Source organism: Oncorhynchus mykiss, chromosome 25 (assembly GCF_013265735.2).
Source record: "Oncorhynchus mykiss isolate Arlee chromosome 25, USDA_OmykA_1.1, whole genome shotgun sequence".
Classification (NCBI taxonomy): Eukaryota; Metazoa; Chordata; class Actinopteri; order Salmoniformes; family Salmonidae; genus Oncorhynchus; species Oncorhynchus mykiss.
The window spans coordinates 19077685-19099900 of NC_048589.1; the positions used below are offsets into that span (position 1 = coordinate 19077685).

Sequence of the window (22216 nt, forward strand, 5' to 3'; positions counted from 1 at the left end):
CAATTTAGCCCAACAGAGCCACAGGTGGCAACTGCAGAGAAGTACCTGGGTGTATGAGATTTTACTGCAGAAGAGTTAATGGGGTGGTGGTTTACTGTAGGTGTAGGATTAGTTGGATTATAGTGGTGAATGCAAAAGGAAATAAGAGAAGTAACGTGTGTGGCGTACAGCAGATCAGCCACCAAGGGGAGACTCATCGAGGCCTGGTAACAGATGGAGTATACATCACGAGGCGATGGCTCCATCTGCTGGACGTGCCAGGTCTCGACGTCTCTCCAGTCAACTGGGGCTGATTGGGAGCTGGTGATGAATCAAGGGCGGATTTCTCACCAGCTGTGCAAGGCCCATAAAGCTGCCAGAAGGGCAGCACACAGGAGGAATGGGGGAAGAAAGGACTCCCATGGTATGGTTGACGGTTGCAGAGGTAAGAAGAGGGAGTTCAGTTTTGTGCCCGACAGGATACAGCCAGACCTGGAATACCAGAAGACGGAATCCCAGAGAGGGTCTCATTGGGGAGACCCATCATTTTCTTTTTGATCTATTATTTAAATAAACACCCTTGAAACTGAGCTAATCCTTCTTTGTCCGTGTCTGATATTGGTAAACGTCTTGACCAAACCCCCTGGTCTGCCAGAGGGTTGAATAATGAGAATAATGAGAAGTGGGCTTATTTTGTTAATTGTGTTTCTATGGAACAGAAGGAGCGACTCAAGAAGATGTCGGATTGGAATGTGTTGTGTGTGTGGATCTTCCAAACAGGGCGCCTATCATGGGTGTTATCTCTGGGGTGGTGCTAGAAGTAAATGAAAAGGATATACGTGAAGAATGGGATCAAATGGTTGGTGAACAACGACTGATCCGCATGCCAGATGGAGTGCGGAAGACCACTCCATCCATTCTATTGTTTTTTTGATGAAGAGTCTCTCCCTTCTTACGTGTATTTGGATTATATAAGATTCCCTGTGAGAGCCTTTGTGCCCAAACCCATGCAGTGTGATAAATGTAAATGATTTGATCATGTGTCAAGTGTATGTAGAAGGGAGGAGTATTATATGCCAGCTGAGCATAAATGCTGCAATTGTGTTGGTGAACATCCACCCAAATTTCTGAAGTGTCCTGCTAGGGTGTGTGGTGGATAATTGAATCAATTATAACGCATGCCAGAACTTGTGAAATCAATCAGGCTTTTAATACAAGAGTATTGCCAGCCAGGATGGTCCGCGGAGCACACACCGCTTCCCAGAGCCCTGGCCCTCATATTTATACACGTACAGCATATACGTCCATCCCATATGTAAATAGACATATTTCCCCTATCCATCTGCCACCATTATCTTTCAGTCCAGGCTTCCTGCTTGTTCACGCCCAATAACGCCCACATCTTCTTTTAATTAGATTATAATGGTGGCAGGATCCTTGCTTCGTCCTAAAAAAAATAGCATGCGTCTGGTTATTCTATAGGCCTGTTCTTTGGCCCTGCACTTAACTTATGGTTCTCATGTGTGTGTATTTTTGTCAGCCATCTGTGTGTCCCCTTTTAGTGAATTGGTGGCCCTGCACTTAACTTATGGTTCTCATGTGTGTGGATTTTTGTCAGCCATCTATGTGTCCCCTTTCAGTGTATCCAATTCTCCCTAAATGCCTATGTGTTCTATTTACTCCCACAATAGGTCAATAGGCTATGTGTCTCCTCTTACTTAGTGTATCCAATTCTCCCTAAGTGCCTATGTGTTCTATTTATTCCCACAAATAGGTCAATAGGCTATGTGTCTCCTTTTGCTTTAGTGTATCCAATTCTCCCTACGTGCCCATGTGTTCTTTTTACTCCCACAAATCCCTCCTCTGGGGCTAATTAGCCCCACACAAAAAATAAAAATACAAGAAATCATTCAAACAACCTGGACCAAACATCTCCAAATCATGAAAATGAAACTGAGAGTAAAAGATCCAATAATAAACATTAACAAAAACCCAACTAGACCAAACATCTCTTATTTATGCAGAAGAGTAAAAGATCTAACTAGGTAAGAAATAATAAGAAAAAATACATGTAACATTATGGTGAAGCATGAGCATGTAGGTACATAGCCTTGCCTGAGGTTGTCTCAGTTATGTGTAAAAATACAAAAAATAAAACAATAAGACTAAACATAAGAAGAATATAAGAAGCCATAAAAATACTACTGGAATAGACAACAATAGTACTTGAATATAATAAAATAATACTTGAATATAAGAAAATAATAGGCCTACATGCAGTTCCAAAAGAAAAATGACACAACAACATTCTAACATTAAGTTTTCAATCATGATCCTCCCTCGCAGACACCTCTCTAACAATGTGTTATCAATGATACCAACCTTTGTTAGAAGATTAAGGACATGGTCCGTAGACACTTGTAACCGGATACCCTCTGTTACCTAACATGTTTTGAAATAACTTAATTGTAGAAGGCAAAACTAACTTGAATTAAAGGAAATCAGATATATTCATCGATATACCTATTTAAAAAAAAAAAAAAATCACAACCAAACAAACGAACATACACGGCCATAACTAAATAGGTATATGAAATCCTTACATAGGAGTACAATCCTCTTTGCTACAAATATCACAATCTCCTCTTTGACATTTTGCACAAAACAGAGGATCTCCGTAATGATTATGACCCTCCTCATTATACTTAGTGCACCACTTACAATTATTGCCCAAATGACACGCTTCATGGACATGTACCAGTGGACATTCTTCTGACTCTGGGGATATAGCATAAACAGGTAGACCATCTTTTCGAAAACCATGGCAAGCATAACCACCTCCAGGGACTACTCCAAACAGACAGGTAGGATTACCAAAAGGGCAGTCAAGAGGCCCACCAGCTGCGTTACATGCTTGTCCATATCTATCTGTATAATGGCCTGGGCTTCCAGGTACAGGATCAACTACCACAGGAAGGTTAGCTCTACCTATCGACATCTGTTTAACCGTTGTTCGGATCACAAGTGATTTCACCAAAGGTAAAACACAACAAAATACGATACCTAGAGCCACTAATCCTCCGTCCAGCATAATGGCCATCCTAGCAAACATAGCTCCCCATTTACCCAATGCTAGATCCAGCCAGTCCCAAACATGGGAATCAAACCCAGCATTAGCCTTTACCTCTGTTCGTAACCCTTTAAGTCTAGTCATAGCAAGTGCAAAGGATCCGTTAGGCGCTGTGTTGTTAGGAATAAAGGTACAACAATCATCCCCAAACATAACACAGACTCCACCCTTCTCCGCCAAAAGCCAATTGAGAGCCTGTCTATTTTGCCAAGTCATTTTGCTGGTAGCCTGTACCTGTTCCCCCAACGCCGTTAGAGCTGAGTCAGTATAGTTAATGAATCTCTGCTGGTTATAGTAAATATAATTAATCCACTCTAAGTTCTTATTCGGTGTAACCCACAAAAATATTGATTCGAATCCAGATTTAACTTCATCTCTTGCCTTGAACTCCTGAGGTACTCCCCTAGGTTGTCCAATTGCATCAAGGTATACCTCAGGGTCCTTCTCATACGCCCTTTTAACTCTAGATTTAACATAGTCGTCATGAGGTGATTTAATAATGGTAACCTGTTGAATTGCTCTAACTAAAGCACAGAGACCAATCCATCCATCTGGCAGTACATTCATTAGTTTGTTTTTCCCACACATCCAGAAACTATCTGCAATACCTCTATCCTGATTCTTCAGCATAGTGAGGGACGGCGCAACCTGGGTTATTGTACCACACACTCCTTTTCTATTTACAATCAACCCTTTATCTGTGCTTCTACGAACCCCTGCCGTCTCTAGTATCCAAATAGTATCACATTCTACAGTGGTGTTTCCGACATTTATTCCTTCGGTGTTATAGCTGTAAAAACATTCAGATTTTCCTTTAACCACAGTACTTATGTCTAAATTGAGTCCATTTAATTCAGTTTTAATGTCATACGCAGCACAGTCATTGTTTCCCAACCTAGTCTCGTTCAACATGATTCTGCCTCTAGTGCTCCCCTGAGCAATCCTACATTCTATGTCACACAAGGGAATAGAATACTTCGTCTTGGTACAATGATCATTCTTCCAATTTGCACAGTTTTTAAATGACGCTGGTTCAGGGACTATCATGAGATCCGACAAAGGTGATTTACTACACAAAATACAAATTGTCCATTCTGTGTTTGTTTGCCGTATACTTAGCCCATTTGTACCATTCGTTCTTCACTTCTTCCTCCTGCATAGTGTCCTTGAATGGTTCTGAGTCTGATATACCTATGTCCGTCATCTTTGCATTGTTCTTGTCTTGAGGTAAGTCATTAGAGTTTGTCAAAAAGTTCCAAATCTCATTAAAGAATCCTTTTGGTTCTGGTGTTACAGGTGTCTTTATGGTCACCGTGGTCTGCTTGGCAAGGGCAGTTGATGTCATCTTGGTGGTAGTTGCTGTGGTCGTCACAGCAGCCGCCACCGTGGTTGTTACAGCCGCTGCTATCGTTGTCGTCGTCGCTTTGGTTGTTACAAGCTGTTCTTGCTCAGGTGCTGGCGTGGGACCCAATTTGACATGTTTGTAACTGTTTCCTTCGGTCAGTCCTGTTCTTGCTATTTTAATTTCAAATTCTTCACCTTCTGCTGGTGTTATCTTGTTCATGATAAACTCCCAGCCTTCCTCATATTTGGTTAATATCAGGTCACAACCTTTAGGGTCCCATATAACTTCTCCCTTTATCATATGATGTGTCCATCCACAGAGTGGCTCCTCTGGTAGTGGTTTCTTCTTCCATACCGAAACTGTTCTCTGTTCCCCTGATTCAGTTAGAAGTTGGGGCGGAACAGAAAATTTAAACCTGTCAAAACGTCCTGTTTTTTCTCCTTGTTCGACCGGTTCCTCTCTTCTCTTCCTGTTTTTATCATTCATCTTGGTCATGTGTGAGTGCATTGTCTTCATCTTGTCCTCGATTGCTCTTGCTCTGTCGTGGTCATTGTTCTGTTGTGCTCCTAATTTCAATTGTTCATTATGGAGACCAGGTAAGAGCTGAAAAGTCAATCGTGGGGAAATCCCCATTTCTTTCATCCTGCAGGACCGTTTTTCCTTGCAAGATCTCCCCTTCTGCTCTTGGTGAGGCTTCTCCTCCGCTTTCTTCACCTGTTGTTCCTGGTGAGGTTTCTCCTCCACTTTCTTCACCTGTTGTTCCTGGTGAGGTTTCTCCTCCACTTTCTTCACCTGTTGTTCCTGGTGAGGTTTCTCCTCCACTTTCTCCGCCCGTTGTTCCCTCCTCAGTCCGAGCTGGGCTTCCATCTGGGAAGGCGTCCATTTCAGGGAAGAGATGTTCCCATTCTTCAGGTGATACCTCGGGGTCCCACTGTAGAGGGCTCCCGTCAACAAGGTCTGCCCCAACAGGTATGTTATCAGGAGTAACAGGCATGTCACCCCCCCCCATTTCCGGGCTTTCAGGCCCTGCTGGAAGAGGCTTTGGTTGTTTGTCTCTTTTCTTTTCAGTCTCTTTTCCCCTGATACTTCTTCTGAGTGCGTTAGTTGGCGCACTTTTCGTATCTTGGCTTGTATCTGGTCTGCCCTTTTCTTGATTCCTCTCTGGTGCTTCGATCGTTTCCGCTGCTCCTGCTCCCTCCGGGCTCCTGCCTGGTGAATCAGCATCCTCTGCGTCCTCATCTCTGTAGGGTTGTATCCTTCTCTCCGTTGGGACTCGGGTGCAGTGGTTTAGATGGTACCACGTCTTGCTTCCTTTCACTTGGACGGCCGTGTTTGTGGCTGCTGCCACCTCGTACGGTCCTTCTCTCCTCGGCTGATCCCACTTCCTCCGGAACACTCGAACGTAGACCAGATCTCCTGGAACCACTGGGGGAGGTCCTTCCGGACCTGCCTCTGGCACCGTCTTTTTCTCCTGTAAGTATATGGCTTTGTGTATTTTGGTTAGATACATCACATACGATTTCAACTCACTCTGCAATATGTCTAAAGAGGGACCTTTGTATAGTCCTCCTAACATTGGTATTGGCATGGGTCGACCCGTAAGCATTTCATGCGGTGAGAGATGCGTGTTTCTGTTAGTTTCCATGCGACAACTCATTAGTGCAAGCGGCAACGCATCTACCCAATTGAGTCCTGTAGATCTACAGATCTTTGTTATCTTGTTTTTCAGGGTCCCATTAACCCTTTCCACCATCCCCTGCGATTGTGGATGATAGACACACCCCAATCTTTGTTTCATTCTTAGCTGCTGTATTATCGTTTTTACAACTTTTTGTATAAACGCTGATCCATTGTCTGAGCTAATTTCGGATGGAATCCCAAACCTGGGAATGACTTCTGTTGATAAGAATTTAACCACTGTTCCTGACCCCTGATCCGCCGACGGTATTGCTTCTACCCATCTACTGAACCTGTCTATGATGACTAACATGTACCTTTTACCCCGTACAGGTTTTATCATGTCTACATAGTCCATCACAATGTGTCTAAACGGACCTTCTGGAACCGGTATGTGACCTATCGGCGTAGTTATACCTTTACGTATGTTGTTTTTTGCACATATTTCACATTTTGACAAAATCTCATCTACTGTTGCCTGTAGATATGGCGACCAAAAACCTTGTTTTTTGATTTTTCTTATCACCTCCCCCCTTGCACAATGATCAACATCATGTGCATCATTGATAAGTAGCGTCAAGAGAGCGGTGGTGGCTAATATGGCACCATCATGTGTTCTCCATATCCCATGTCTGTCTACAGAAGCCCCCCTCTGTAACCAGGTGGTCTGTTCAGTGATTCCAGCCTGAGCCTGAATTTGAATTAGCTCAGCAGGAGATGTGATTGGTGCAATAGCAACCATGTCCATCAATGGTGCAATGAGAATAGGGACAACACACTTAGATGCTTTTTTGGCCGCTTCATCAGCTGCATTATTGCCCCTAATGACAAAATCATTACCTTTTTTATGCGCTTGACATTTGATTATTGCTAGTTTCCGAGGATACATTAATGCTGTCATTAACTTAACAATTTGTGCGTGATGTTGGATGGGAGTTCCATCACTCTTTTTAAACCCTCTCTGTTTCCATACTGCACCAAACAAATGGCATACACCGTGCGCGTATGCGGAATCAGTATAGATGTTAACTGTTTTACCCCTTCCTAGTACACATGCTGCTGTCAAAGCCTGTAATTCAGCTAACTGTGCTGAGCACGGTTGAGGACAATGTTCAAGTATTTCTTCAGTAAAGGTTTTCCCTTTGTGTTTGACAACCGCAAACCCTGCATGATTACCTGTATAATCCTTAAAACAAGAACCATCTACAAAGTAACTTTCCAGATTATCTCCCTCATGATCTATTAATGGAATAGATTCTAAGTCAGGGCGCAATTTGGTAAATGTTAGAGCCTCGGCTACACAATCGTGTGCTTCTCCTTCGAAATCGAACGGAACCCTTTCCGCTGGATTCACAGTGCTGCATCTTTTAATGAGAACATCTGGATACGTAAGTAAGCTCATATAGTCCATTGTCCTTGCATTTGTTAACACAAACTTTCCCTGCTCTATTAACTCCACAATTTTATGATGAGTGCTGATAACCACAGGGTACCCCATGGTTATCGTTGACGCTTTGTCATATGCGTAATGCAACGCTGCCAATCCTTGATAACACGGTGGGTATCCCTGGGCTACCGGATCTAGTTTAGAGCTATAATAGGCAATTGGTTGTTTCTTCCTACCACTACACGATTCTTGCATAAGAACGGCTGCTGCATAGTTGTCACACCTGTTTGCTACATATAACAAGAATGGTTTGGTGTAATCGGGAGTTGCTAAAGCTGGAGCTGTCTGCATCTCTTTCTTGAGTGTTTCAAAAGCAACTAACGCATCAGTATTCCAATCTAGTTTTGCTCTGAGGTTAAGCTGTCCCGCTTCTTTCATTATTTCTCTCAGAGGAGCTGTTTTGACTACATACTCCTCTATCCAATCTGAGCTGAACCCTGTCATTCCCAAAAAGGTCATCATTTGAGCTACCGTTTGTGGCAGGGGTGCTTTACTGATACCTTCTAACTGTCCTGGAGCTATGGCTTTAGTCCCATGAGCTATTGTTCTCCCTAAGTACTCAACTTGAGGTTGACAGTACTGTAGTTTTGTTCTAGAAACTTTGTGTCCCCCCTCAGCTAGTCGCTGTAGTACTTTAAGTGAGTCAGAATGACATTGTTCCAAAGTCGAGGCACAGATCAACAGGTCGTCCACATATTGAATCAATGTGCCATCTAACATTAATTCCTCCAAATCAGCCCTCAATATTTGATTGAACAAATGCGGACTGTGCTTAAAACCTTGTGGCGTCCTCGTGTAAGACAGAGTTTTACCCCCATATCTAAATGCAAACAGATGTCTGCACTCCTCCGCCAGGGGTATACTAAAAAACGCTCCACATAGGTCGATTACCGTGAAGTATTTGGCATCCGGGGGAACATTGGTCAGCAGTGTGTGTGGGTTTGGGACTTCAGCAGGGCAATCCTGAGCTATGTCATTTACTGCTCTCAAATCATGGACCAGTCTCCTTCTTTTACCATCGGCTTTAAGGACAGGTAACAAAGGTGTATTGCAGCAGCTGGGCATCTCTATCAATACACCTGCCCTGATCAGTCCTTCTATTGTTGATCTTATTCCTTCTTCAGCCTCAGGCTTCATAGGATACTGGGCTTTCCATGGTAGTTTGGCGTCGGGTTTTATCTTTACACAGACGGGACTAGCAGATTTGACTAACCCGACATCTGTGTCGTGTTGCGACCATACCTTGGTTGGTATAATTTTCTCCATCTCTTCTCTAAGTTCACTGATTAACCCTAGCCCTTCACCTAGCACCACTTGCTGGCCTGCACTAACCTCTATCTCCCTTGGATCACCAATCAACATAGTAGTGGTAACTATTTTGATAAATGATTTATCCTTTGAATGAAAGATTAGTGGATTGTCTGTTTTGTCCCATTTCTTTTTCTTAACTTCCCTCATCATTGGTCCTAGATCTTTAGATGTGTAGCCCTGATTTACCAACAATGTAATGTGAGGGACGGAGTCTGAGACATTGAACCATTTCTGCACAAATTCAGACCCGTCTCCGTCCATCACATTCATTGCAGCTCCTTGTTTTCCAATGATAATATACTGTGACATTATGGGTGCTTTCTGTCCATGTGCCCCCATAACCCAGAGTTGTTCTAATAATGGGTCCTGGTGTGGGTCAAATTGCATCGTACAATGATATTCAGATTTAGCTCTAACTGCTTTAGGTATTTGGGCCTGAATGAATTTACCCCATTTCCTTATAGTTCTGTCTACGTCTGATTCAATGCCTCCTAGCCAATACACATTAGCCGTCCCTTCTGCACCTATCACTGGTAATTGTAATCCTGTTCTTTCAAGTATCACTCCATCCGGAGAACATTTGATTTGTAAACCCATTTTACATAGTGCATCTCTACCTAGTAAATTAATTGGTGTTTGATCCGACACTAAAATTGGAATTGTAGCAGATTTGCCGTCAGCTGTTAGACGAACTGGAGCGGTCATTGGAATTAACTGCGTATTTCCCGAGAATCCTATTGTTTTGGCATATTTGCCCGACATGGGGAGATGAGAGGCATAGTGTGGACTTACACATGTGTAAGTGGCTCCAGTATCTATCATCATGGGTGTGCCTCTGTTTTCTATCTGAACCTGCAGTATAGGTTCTTGGTCAGCTTTTGTTGTTAATATTGGAAACTGACCCTCCCCCCTAGGATTCTCTGGGCATCCCTAGTAGCGTTGATTGGGCCCTGACCATGAGTTTACAGGGCCTGAGGGTTGGTTAGGCCCCGACCATGAGTTCACAGGGCCTGAGGGCTGGTTAGGGTCGCCTCGCCAGTCATTGTTTGGATTCCACCCATTCGGATTTGGTTCGTGGGTCGGAGCACTACTCGCCGGTGGCGGTCTGCTATTTCTATTTCCCCCAGTCCGATCCTGCCACGGGTGTGTAGGGCATTCTCTCCTGTTGTGTCCCGTTTGCCTACAACCCCAACAGGTGCCAGGCGGCCCTCTAGAATCCACAGTTCCCTTGCTTTTATCAGATTGTACGTTTTTCTGATGTTTTTTCCCACCATTCCAATTCGGGGGCTGTGTATACACATTTACTACTGGCGGTGCAGTGGACACTTGGGCCCGCCCAGGGCCGAACAGCTGTGGCTCTCCTGGGGAGACAGCAGTCATTGTTCCCATCTCTGGCCCAGGGGTCGTGACAGCTGCTTGGACCTTCTTTTTCCCTCTGTTGGTTAGCTCATCCAACTGCAATTGGGTCAGCCTTCTCTGAATATCTTTTCCTTGTTCCATCTGTCTCTGTTCATCCTTCCTGTGTTTTTCCACCGCATGAACCACGTGGTCACAGAATTCCCTGTAGGGTTTTGATGTAAGTCCCACCACATCCTCCAGCCTGCTTTTTACCGGCTGGGGCATGGCTTCTATTATTGAATTTCGGAACATAGTTGTCATCAGTTCATTGCCCTCAGGGTCTTGTTCTGTTTCCATCCTCCACCTTTTCAACTGTCCATGTAGGTAGGTGGCTGGGTTTTCTGTGGCTCCAATGGCTTCGCCCCTCAGTGCTTTAGGATCCACTTTTGTGGGATATGCTTCCCTCAAGGCTCGCCAGATGGCTGGTCTGTATCTGTTGAACAGTAATCCATCATTCATCACTCCCCCATTTGCGCCATCGATGCCCCCGTCCTGCATGATCTCTCCCATAGTACGCATGCTCGTCACCCTGGCCAGTAGTGCCCTTATGTCGCCCACCGCCAGTAATTTCCCCACAGTATGTTCTTCAAAGGTTCTGATCCATTTACCCGCTCCTTCATTCAGATCTGGCAGACGGATAACCAACCCCTCCAGGTCCTGCGTAGCCCACGGCGTGTAGTGGCCCTGAGTGCCTTTTACTAGGATTGGAAGCCGGCCTTTATAGTAACCAGGTTCTTTTCCTAAGGCCTTCCTACGAGTTGCAGGCTCATTTCTCATGCTCTCATGTGAAGCCCAGTTTTGATCTCTCTCCTGTTGCTGTGCTCTTATTTTTTCTCTTATCTCCTCGCATTCTTCCAGTATCTTTGATTTTTGAATTTCATACTCTCTACAGTGTTGGTCACTCTCTTCTTCTTCCTCTCCCATACTGCAGAGACTCTGTCTTGCGTGGTAGTCTGCTAGTGCCTCCAAACCTTTCTTAAAGCATTCTACTTTTTTTCCATTTATTTTCCCCATTGTTAGCGGTCCTGTTTTTTCATTTTCTCCCATTTCCATTGCAGCCAGGGTTTCTCTCAAGCCTTCATAACAATTGAAGACTTCCTCTGAGCTTGGATTTTTCTCAGTCGTTCTCTTTCTTCTCTCCGTTGAGTGAGTGGGCGCCCCTGTTGATCCAGGTGAGACAGCCCCCTCTCTCCTTTCTGTTAGTTCTACCTCACCGCTTATGTCCACCCGTCCTGTTACCATTGGAAATTGCCCATTGGAATAAGGTGGAGGTTTAGTTACCCACTCTTTTCCTTCCGTTGCCTTGTCATCTCTCTTCAGCATTTCTCTTGCTGTTTTCATGCTTTTTAACAAACCAGTTCCTTCTTCTTTGAACATTTTTAGTATTTCATTCTCTCTTTCCTGTTTATCTCTTCTTTTTTGTTTCTTGTCCTTTGGTTTGTAGTTCTTTATCAGTGTCTCCATTTCCTCACACACAGAGACATCCAATGTTCCCTCCGCTGGCCATTTGGTGGTCAGTTTTCTTGTGCGTTTCTCCCATTTCATGGAAGTTCTCATTATTTCTTCTTTGCTCAGTGGATGCCTTGCCCCTAGGATCTCTACCGGTGTTTTATTCATTTTGTTCGTTTGGTTGTTCTGTTATTATGGCTCTTAATCAATTTCTAAGGATAATATACCTAATGTTTTATTTATATTATCTCCACCTTTTTATTTCTTTCTTAATCCTAGCCGTTTGATCCTATGGTCAACTTATTAGTGAGACCGACTTCTCTTCTTTCCTTTCCTTCTCACTATTTTCAGCACCCCCCGCTACCCTTCAGGCTATTTTTAGACCCTAGCCTCTGTGTACACAGAGTGACTATTATCTGTTTTTCCTCCTTACTCTGTCTGCACAGTTCATGAGTTATACATGTGTCCTGGATTTTATTTAATCATTACTCCTTATCCTACTTGACTTGAACTTATTTCTAATGCCATAGTATAATTTCAGTTATTAGTGATTCTGCTTTCTTTTTTATATTACACACTATTCTATCCGTTTTATACTATTTGGGTTATGCTTCTTAAATTATTTTATTAATTTCTAGTTTCAACACCTATCTATTGTTTATCCTTACTTTTGTTTCCTATACCTAATAATAATACTCAGGTCATGATAAGAATCACTCTATGATTCTGTCTACTGTGATAGAGGAATACTTTTGCCGGTCAGAAACATTCAACCTTTCTAGTCTGTCACAAAAAGGCTGCGCACTCCCTCTTCTGGACGTTCTGTCTAAGTACACACAACCTGTTCTTATCTCTACAGTTCTATCTTCACACAAAATTACATCATATCACTCTTCACATTCATGCGTTTATTTCCATTCATTCATTCAACCTTTTATTCCTATCTGAAACCAACACAGTCTATTTCTAAACTCAATACACTTCCTCCACATGAGCCTAAATTATCCTGTAGGATTTTTCACACATACCCTTCGTTTTTACCTAAAAACGACCTACAATGTCTTTATTGACTTACTTCACTTCCTCAACATAAGTCTAGATTATAGGATTTCTACGATACGATACTACAACTGTCTAATCGGATCAGTTTGTTTTCATATCCCATTCATCCACCCCGTACTGATCTTTATCCAATAATTAGAACAATATCGCGGCGTGACCTACTGATTTATAAACCCCCGTTTAGCTAGACGGAGCGTTTTGTAATCGCAGGATTTCTTTTTGCAGTTGAACGTCGCACGATCAGGCCAACGTTTTTCCTGCGTTCTAAATACTCGTCCGTACAGACCTCTTCTATAGAGCGGTAGCCACGAATAGTTATTTCACTGCTTTTTATTTTACTTTCTAAATATTCGTCCGTTCAGACCTCTTTTATAGAGCGGTAGCCACGAATATTTATTTCACTGCTTTTTATATTCTGTTTTCTAAATATTCGTCCGTTCAGACCTCTTTTATAGAGCGGTAGCCACGAATATTTATTTCACTACTTTTTATATTCTGTTTTCTAAATATTCGTCCGTTCAGACCTCTTTTATAGAGCGGTAGCCACGAATATTTATTTACCTACTTTTTATTCTACTTTCTAAATATTCGTCCGTTCAGACCTCTTTTATAGAGCGGTAGCCACGAATATTTATTTACCTATTTTTTATATTCTAACCATATAAGCAGAAAGCTGTAGCCCTGCGCCCAGTCCCAGCCGTTCAGCCAGAGAGCACACGACAATCACACCAAACAAGCCGCCCGAAAGTCCCCTATATGAATGGCCCACCGAGGGAGCAGTCCGAATCACGCACCCGACACGGGTCGCTCGCCCAGGTTGAATGGGGTGTGTTTACGCACACTCCAAAACAGGTCCTGAAACGGTCGAGCCCGGCCAAACTGAATCAGACGGAACAACTCCCCCAACTAAACCAGACACACAGGTCCGCTCAAGCAGCCTGACCAGAGCAATCGCCTGCGCCCTCCGTCCAAACACCCAACACCAGCGAAGTTCACAGCCCCTGCCTATTTACTACCAGACATGCATGCACGTTTGTATTTGCTATACAATTCCCAAGTTTACACACAAATGCAATTTTATTGAATTTCAAAAGTTCTTTAATCTGTAGTTTTAGGAAATTTAAAAGAGAGACCTACTTGACACTCCCCCCGCTGATACAGGATCTCTGAAGCAATCTACCCAAACATTTCAACTATTCTGTAAGAACTTGCTTACCTTGTTATAGTTGGGCGGCCACCATTGTTTCGTCAGATTGCCCCAAAGAACCCGCAACCAGCCAAGAGCGTCCGGACCCCGTCTCTCCTGGCAAAGCTCGCCAAGTATGTGGTGGATAATTGAATCAATTATAACGCATGCCAGAACTTGTGAAATCAATCAGGCTTTTAATACAAGAGTATTGCCAGCCAGGATGGTCCGCGGAGCACACACCGCTTCCCAGAGCCCTGGCCCTCATATTTATACACGTACAGCATATACGTCCATCCCATATGTAAATAGACATATTTCCCCTATCCATCTGCCACCATTATCTTTCAGTCCAGGCTTCCTGCTTGTTCACGCCCAATAACGCCCACATCTTATTTTAATTAGATTATAATGGTGGCAGGATCCTTGCTTCGTCCTAAAAAAATAGCATGCGTCTGGTTATTCTATAGGCCTGTTCTTTGGCCCTGCACTTAACTTATGGTTCTCATGTGTGTGTATTTTTGTCAGCCATCTGTGTGTCCCCTTTTAGTGAATTGGTGGCCCTGCACTTAACTTATGGTTCTCATGTGTGTGTATTTTTGTCAGCCATCTATGTGTCCCCTTTCAGTGTATCCAATTCTCCCTAAATGCCTATGTGTTCTATTTACTCCCACAATAGGTCAATAGGCTATGTGTCTCCTCTTACTTAGTGTATCCAATTCTCCCTAAGTGCCTATGTGTTCTATTTATTCCCACAAATAGGTCAATAGGCTATGTGTCTCCTTTTGCTTTAGTGTATCCAATTCTCCCTACGTGCCCATGTGTTCTTTTTACTCCCACAGGTGAAGTATTGACAAGAGTGTAGTTGAAGAAGTAATGATAGTAAGAGTAAAGACACAAGATGATGTCCAATGTCAACAGAGGGATCCTGACATTTTACATGTTAAGAAGGTGGACTTTGTAGCGTTTATTACTTTGGTTATCAATGGATTTGGCCGGTGTAGGCCGTCATTGTTAATAAGAATTTGTTCTTAACTGACTTGCCTAGTTAAATAAAGGTTAAATAATATATATATATTTAAATAGCAACTGCACAACGCAAGCGGAGAGGAAATTTGAAAAAACAGGCATTATTTTTCCACAGAGGCATTACAACGAATCCTGTTGATGAATGCTCCATCCTCACAGGCACCTGAGCCTTGGTAGGGATGTGATTTCAGTGGTGTAAAGTACTTAAGTAGTACTTTAAAGTATTTTTTACTTAAGTCATTTTTGGGGTATCTGTACTTTACTCTACTATTTATATTTTTGCAAACTTTTACTTTTACTACATTCCGAAAAAAAAGTATGTACTTTTTACTCCATACATTTTCCCTGACACCCAAAAGTAATTGTTACATTTGGACAGGACAATGGTCCAATTCACACACTTATCAAGAGCACATCCCTGGTCATCCCTACTGCCTCTGATCTGACGGACTCACTAAACACAAATGCTTCATTTGTAAATATGTCTCAGTGTATGGAGTATGCCCCTGGTTATCCGTCAATACATTTTTTTTTAATTGTGCCGTCTGGTTTGCTGAATATAAGGAATTTGAAATGGTTTATACTTTTACTTTAGATACCTAAGTAGATTTAAAACTAAATACTTTTAGACTTTTACTCAAGTAGTATTTTACTGTGTGACATTCACTTTTGCTTGAGTCATTTTCTATTAAGGTATCTTTACTTTTACTCAAGTATGACAATTAAGTACTTTTTCCACTACTATGTGATTTGAATGTGACTGAAGGAGTGGGGATATATAATTTTTGTTTTATTTCAATATCCCATACAGTAGGTGGCGGCAATACATCAATAGGTGTAGTCTGCCATAAAACGTAAAAGAAGAAGAACCCAGTCCAGAAGAAGAGCTCAGCCTACCCGGCGATTTCCAGTCGCCCCTGATCGCGCATTGTTGATTCATCTGGCGAAGGACAGTTGCCTTTTTACTTCGACAGAGACTGATATTATTATCCAGATGTATCCACAGTAAGCGAGGAAGAGGATCTAACTAGCTGTATTGTTGTGTGGGTAAGCATGCAAAGCGACACGTTAGTTAAGTATAGTATAGCAGACGTTGCTAGCTACAAGCAGAGCTGACGCTAGTTTGTTAGATATGCATCTACTATAGATAGCTAAGGGTTTTGTTGTTAGCATAGCTAGTTCTAGCTAGAGCTAATTGATTCGCAGTTAGCTAGTGTGCTGACGTCTGGTGATAAATAACGTTAGCTAGTACCGCTGCTAGCCAGGTTTTGTCGTGTAGCTAAGGATAGCAAAAAAACCGAGAGAGGAAGACAACTGGCTAAATTATCTAGCTTAAAACAAAAATGGACCTGGGTACAGTATGACCTAACAGAACGTAACAAGCTGGCTAGCTAGCTAGCTATCAAATTGAATGTTAGTATTGGCTCCGTCAAATGTGGCTAGCATAACTAGAGCTGGGACGGGGATGCTCTTCTATCCTCTAGGTTGAGCTGACTACCTCTGCAGTGGAAGTAAACGATGTGCAATGGAATGTTAGAGTCCACGTCAAAAGCCCTTGGACTACCCACCTCAGCAGACAAGCAGTCAATTTCTCTGTTGCTCTTCCTGACTGTGCTATCCACTGGACAAGGATCAGGTAAGAGATCACTCATCTTCAGCAAAAGGCTCTCACACAGCTTCTTTCCTCCTTTCCATACACTACAGCTGCTTTTACCCTGCTAAGATTCAGCTCCCCTCTTTAAGTCTAATAATGCTAGATGTACATTGCTCTTTATGGTCAATTGTAACATCGGAATTGGGTTTATTTGAGCAAACAGCTGGCCCACATCTGCCACATGCAATATTAAGGTGTCAAGTCCCCACATTCTCTCCTTCCCATAGCTGATTAGTTAAAAATGCTGGATGTGGATGGGGGCTTGAAGCTGTTGCTAGAGATCCTCTCTTGCCTTGTGCCAACTCTGCTCCCACTGTTTTCATGACTCATTGATATTATATAAGCATCAGAAATACCTTTTAACAACATTGTTTTAAAACCATCAAATACAACATTAACATCAGAATGTTCTAGCATCAATTATATGCCCTTTTGTCCCTCAGGATGTATAAGGCCTTTCATGGTGCAGAACAGCCTGGTCAACCTGACAGAGACCAACAGGGGTTCCTTCCCTGTGGGCACAGTGCTCCAGTACAGCTGTGACCCAGGCTACCTAGCTGATGGGCCCAGCATCCTCACCTGCACCCCTCTTAACCTCTGGACCTCAGACCCACCCCGCTGCATACAGAGTGACTGTGAGTGGTTCTCTCCACAATGTGGACACCACTATAACTCATTGTGACGAGTATAATTTCTCTCCAGTTGAAACCAAAATGGAGTTAATGCAGGATTATAACTATAACATGATTGTGTTGTTTCTGACCAGCAGTGTGCCAGCCTCCGTCTGAGCTCGAAAATGGAAGGTACATCTGCCACCCCTCTCCCTGCCACCGGCTAGGCCAGGGCACTGTGATTGAGTACTTCTGTGATGAAGGCTACATCCTGAGGGGAGACTACAAATACAAATATCTTACCTGTCAGGAAGGGGAGTGGGATGGCCCCATGCAGATTAGCTGTGTCAACCAAGGATGTGTGAGGCCATTCATGGTCCAGCATGGGTCAGTCAACCTGACAGAGACCAACAGAGGTTCCTTCCCTGTGGGCACGGTGCTCCAGTACAGCTGTGACCCAGGCTTCCTGGAGGACGGGCCCAACATCATCACATGCAACCCCCTGGGCTGCTGGTCCTCAGAACCACCCCGCTGCATACGCAGTGATGGTACTAATGGCTTTACTAAATCCTCTGAATTCATTCCAAACACAATAATGTATTTTTAAGTCTAAAATTTGGTTTGTGCGCTCACTGATAATGGTTCTCTTTTTTTTTTCTTCTTGTCAACAGTGTGTCTGCCTCCATTTGAACCAGAGAATGGGGGCTATACCTGCCACCCGTCCCCCTGCCATAGACTAAACCATCACACTGTGATCGAGTACTTCTGTGATGAAGGCTACATCCTGAAGGGAGACTATAAATACCTGACCTGTCAGGACGGGGAGTGGGACGGCTCCATGCAGATTAGCTGTCTCCTAGACCAAGGTTGGTGACCATATTGTGATTACACAGTCTTATTCTCCAGGGTTCAATGTTCGGTAGCTTGAACTATTTATTTTATTGTTGTATCAACCTGTAAGATGAAATTATACTATGCTACCTTTTGAAGCCTCAGGCCAGACTGTCTGTCCTTTAATGGACAGTGTTTGAGTGTGGTCTCATTGCCTGCTTCCCCTCTTACAGACAGAGACCCTACCCCTGTGTTTGGCATACCCACCCTATCCATTGTGGCCTCCACTGCCAGCTCTGTAGCCCTCATCCTGCTGCTGGTGGTCCTGTTTGTCCTGCTGCTGGTGGTCCTGTTTGTCCTGCTGCAGCCTAAACTCAAGTCCTTCAACCACAGCCGGTGAGTGGCCTGAAACCACAAACATGCTTATTCAGTATCAGCTGTGGTAGGCTAATCCTACTAAAGCTGTGTGTACTCCAGGGGTGTGCATGTCTCATAACTGTTCAAGCAGGCAGAAATAGTTCATATGATGCAAAACTTCTCATTCCGGCTGTATTCATATCTGCTTGAACGGTGAATAGCTCGGATACACATGAAAACATGATATGACCCTGGGGATCGATAGTCCATCGCTCAGAAATGTACAAATACGATAACTTTCTAAATGGGTGAGTCTTTCCTTTAAGAGTCTAAAGTAATGAGGTATTAACAGACTGCTCCACTCCTCTGTGCTCCCCCTCAGCCGTGAGCAGGGGGTGTCTGGCCAGCCCGTGTCCATCATGGTGGAGGGGGTACAGGTGGCCCTGCCCTCCTATGAGGAGGCGGTGTGTGGGGAAGGGGCTCTGAGTCTCAGCTCTGAGTCCCGAGTCCAGATAGTGCTGTCAGAGGGCCAGCAAGCTGCAGGGACGACAGAACCTCTCATTGCTCAATCCAGGCCCTCCACCCTCCCCCAGCTCTCAGAGATGGCAGTGGTTCACCCAGTACCATCATCCTTCGCCTTTCCTTCCTCTCTCTCATCCTCCTCCCGCTGGGGCCTGGAGCAGGCTGCTGCTGCAGTGCCTTCACCCTCACTGCGAAGGGACTCCACATGCAGTGAGCAGCACAGCCTGCCCCTCAACTCTGAGATGGACTACTCTGACGGTGGGACGTCGATCTATGTCTCTCCAAACAGGCCTCTCTTCATGCATGTATTGGTTGATAATGCCCATATATGCATACAGTGTATTGATGTATCTTGTTTCGTCCTGCAGATATGCCTTTGTTAAAGGAGGCCTGAAGCATGCTGCAGACGCTGGGGTGTATGTTACGGAAACACCCAGAGTTGCTGACAGGGTTGCTGTTGACCTGCTGTGTTGAGCCAGAGGCCTGTCTGGAGCTCCCCACTGCAGCAGCTGCCAACACAACAGACTATCCACCCACCCCTTCTTGAGGCACTAAGTGAGGCCGTGTCATTCTCAGCAGAATGTTACCTCTTCCCCCATCCAGAGGAGGGCACAGAGGGATTTCACATGTACATACATGCTTAGCAATTTTATATGACTTCTTACACTATGTCCAGTGTCTGACACTTGCTCTTTTAACCATTGGCTTAATGCAGAGACATAAAACTGAGAGAGCACCCAGTATGTTGGAAGGTTTTTTTGAAAGGCTCAATATGCCTTTTGAAAATTCTGTACTTGTAATCCATATGTATTACATTTTTCCCCCCATGATGGTTAATGCTGCAAACACATTTTGAGAATCATTGCCTCATCACCAATTTGTACCATGTCAACCTGTTTTTACATGATCACTGCAGCACAGCAGGCATGATGCATGATGAAGACAACTGCAACTTAGATTGAACCAGTCATTCTCACACATACACAGATTTTACAATTACTCTTAACATTTTAATGATAAGAACGTATGATTTTAACTTTTCATATTCTCATTGAGGTTCTTTATGGCACAACTATTTGATGTCACATCCTTTCTGATCATGATTTTGAACTCAATGTTTTCCCCACGCACTTATTTGAAGATTTTGCTAAAGACAAGTGTTCCCAAGGTTGAGGCACACCTTTTCTCAGCTCATTGACATTGGGCTTAGCATTCATATTCTCTCACTCATGTCAGTACACCCTTTCTCTAATGGCCTTAGATCTTCACTTCTATGCACAAACACCATCTGTATTGGGTTTCATTCCTGAAAAGGATTTTAAAATGAATGTACATTTTCAGTCGCCACAGCTTAGTGATGTAACAAATTGGAGCATAGTTGGTGTTTCTTGGACACCTAATACTTACTATTTATTTGTGGGTTGTTTTTGAAATTGTTTTAATTAAGTCTAGATAGGGAAACTTAATTGAGTATTTAATATATTCATGTTCAGAATGCTGTTGATCAGCCATGGTTCCTTTGACGCTTCCGCAATTCTTGGGAAATTATATGAAGACGGGTCTTTTAACTTTGCCACCTTGGTGGACTCATAAGGACATAATGTGAGACTAAAGTTAATAGGGTTAACCATAATGAATGAAAAACAGGTCATTGTTATGTACAGAAGTAGTGTCATGTCTATTCAAATGTTTTCAGTTGCTTTGGAACTAAACAATGCAATTGGTGTGAAGATAGTTAATTTTACTCTGTGATAATTTTGATTAAATATAATTTGAGCTGTGCAACATTTTGTTCTTGTCAACCAATCCCAAACTCTTTCACTGAATAGTTTTATAGCCATGGTTAGTGTACTTTTTCAGCACCAGGTGGCATTGTGAATTACTTGATTCATAGTCTTGACTTCTAAAACCCACTTTTTTGAAAATTCATTAGCAGAAAATTAGGTTTGTAATTACAAGCATCACACAATTGTTCATAAAACTGCCACAAGAACACTGGAGTAGCCAAAAATCCATCATGCTATCAGCAAAAGGAACAAATATGCTGCTTTTATGTCATACAGAAATGTCTTGTCATTGTGTATTTGGCTATGTTGCCCTAAATGCCATACCTGCCGTTTCTGTCCTGGACCTGTTCAGTTTGGTCTGATGTCCTCCTGTGCCCTCTCCATCTCTATGGGCTTTTCCCTTCTGGGACCTATAGCAACTTTACTTCCTACACTGCCAGGTATACAGGCTTTGCTATGGGAGAGAAAGAAGAGATTATTTTAGAAGAAAGACTGCCTTTATTTTGTCAAACAGTCTGGCACACTAACAACAGTGTGGTTCGGCTACATTAAGTTCTGTGAGCCACACCTACTTTAGAGTTATCCAGACAGCTGTGACACTTACCCTAAGCTGGTGGCTTGAAGCTTTGGTAACAGCTGAAGAGGATGATGAAAAGCAGTGCCTCGCCTCCCTGGAATATGATGTAGATCAGTGGGAACAGATAAAGGGGGCCAATGATCTCCGGGTGAAAGGCCACCTTCAAGATGGTGTAACACAGCTGGATGTTCTGACAGCCAGTCTCCATAGAAATAGTCCTCCTGCATCGGAGAAAATATTTGTTACATGGTTCACTCGACTGTATATTATTATTGATAGCTATGAATGGATACATGCCCCTTGGCCCCATCCTTGAACAGATGAATACAGCAGTGCACTTACTGATGATTGACTTTGAAGATGGTGGACATGATGTATCCCAGCAGGTAGCCTGTCAGGGGCATCAGCGCAGCTGCGGCCATGAGTTGTGGTGAGAAAACCACCCACACTGTTCCCCCAATGGAGATGCCTGACATGACGCCAATGCCCATGTAGGCAATCAGTAAGACTCTTAGACCAACCTGTCCGGGGTGTCCTCGGATGGGGCCACAGTGTCTCCTGACCCCTCCTGTCTCAGCCTCCAGTATTTATGCTGCAGTAGTTTATGTGTCGGGGGGCTAGGGTCAGTTTGTTATATCTGGAGTACTTCTCCTGTCCTATTCGGTGTCCTGTGTGAATTTAAGTGTGCTCTCTCTAATTCTCTCTTTCTCTCTTTCTCGGAGGACCTGAGCCCTAGGACCATGCCTCAGGACTACCTGACATTATGACTCCTTGGTGTCCCCAGTCCACCTGGCCGTGCTGCTGCTCCAGTTTCAACTGTTCTGCCTTATTATTATTGGACCATGCTGGTCATTTATGAACATT

At 43.5% G+C, this 22216-nt stretch overlaps 2 protein-coding genes across 10 annotated transcripts; one reads left to right on the top strand and one right to left on the bottom strand.

The window, feature by feature from the left end:
• Positions 1 to 1167: 1167 nt before the first annotated feature.
• Positions 1168 to 14480, bottom strand: LOC110505513. 8 transcript variants are annotated; one of them, XM_036962952.1, is made up of 2 exons: positions 14015 to 14480; positions 1168 to 5925 (listed from the first exon to the last, which is right to left on the bottom strand). In XM_036962952.1, exon 2 carries the CDS (start codon positions 4154 to 4156, stop codon positions 2579 to 2581), a length of 1578 nt encoding a protein of 525 aa, XP_036818847.1. In that variant the 5' UTR covers positions 4157 to 5925; positions 14015 to 14480; the 3' UTR covers positions 1168 to 2578. The 8 variants fall into 8 exon arrangements, with proteins under 8 accessions (XP_036818847.1, XP_036818846.1, XP_036818849.1 ...); XM_036962951.1 differs by having other exon boundaries at positions 1168 to 5939; XM_036962954.1 differs by having other exon boundaries at positions 14015 to 14479.
• A 1401-nt stretch (positions 14481 to 15881) lies between these two features.
• LOC110505514 (sushi domain-containing protein 6) lies at positions 15882 to 20773 on the top strand. Of its 2 annotated transcripts, none has more exons than XM_021584778.2 (8): positions 15882 to 16060; positions 16498 to 16649; positions 17111 to 17302; positions 17434 to 17826; positions 17950 to 18144; positions 18343 to 18505; positions 18849 to 19246; positions 19357 to 20773. In XM_021584778.2, the coding sequence occupies exons 2-8, from the start codon at positions 16532 to 16534 to the stop codon at positions 19380 to 19382; spliced, it is 1485 nt and encodes a 494-aa protein (XP_021440453.1). In that variant the 5' UTR covers positions 15882 to 16060; positions 16498 to 16531; the 3' UTR covers positions 19383 to 20773. The 2 variants fall into 2 exon arrangements, with proteins under 2 accessions (XP_021440453.1, XP_036818406.1); XM_036962511.1 differs by having other exon boundaries at positions 15884 to 16060; positions 17437 to 17826.
• The last annotated feature ends 1443 nt before the right edge of the window (positions 20774 to 22216 follow it).

Coding starts and splice junctions, on each gene's coding strand:
- LOC110505514 (XM_021584778.2), top strand. CDS start 16,532: ATGTGCAATGGAATGTTAGAGTCCACGTCAAAAGCCCTTGGACTACCC. Junction 17,827..17,949: donor CCGCTGCATACGCAGTGATG/GTACTAATGGCT, acceptor TCTTGTCAACAG/TGTGTCTGCCTCCATTTGAA. Junction 18,145..18,342: donor TAGCTGTCTCCTAGACCAAG/GTTGGTGACCAT, acceptor CCCCTCTTACAG/ACAGAGACCCTACCCCTGTG.
- LOC110505513 (XM_036962952.1), bottom strand. CDS start 4,156: ATGATAGTCCCTGAACCAGCGTCATTTAAAAACTGTGCAAATTGGAAG.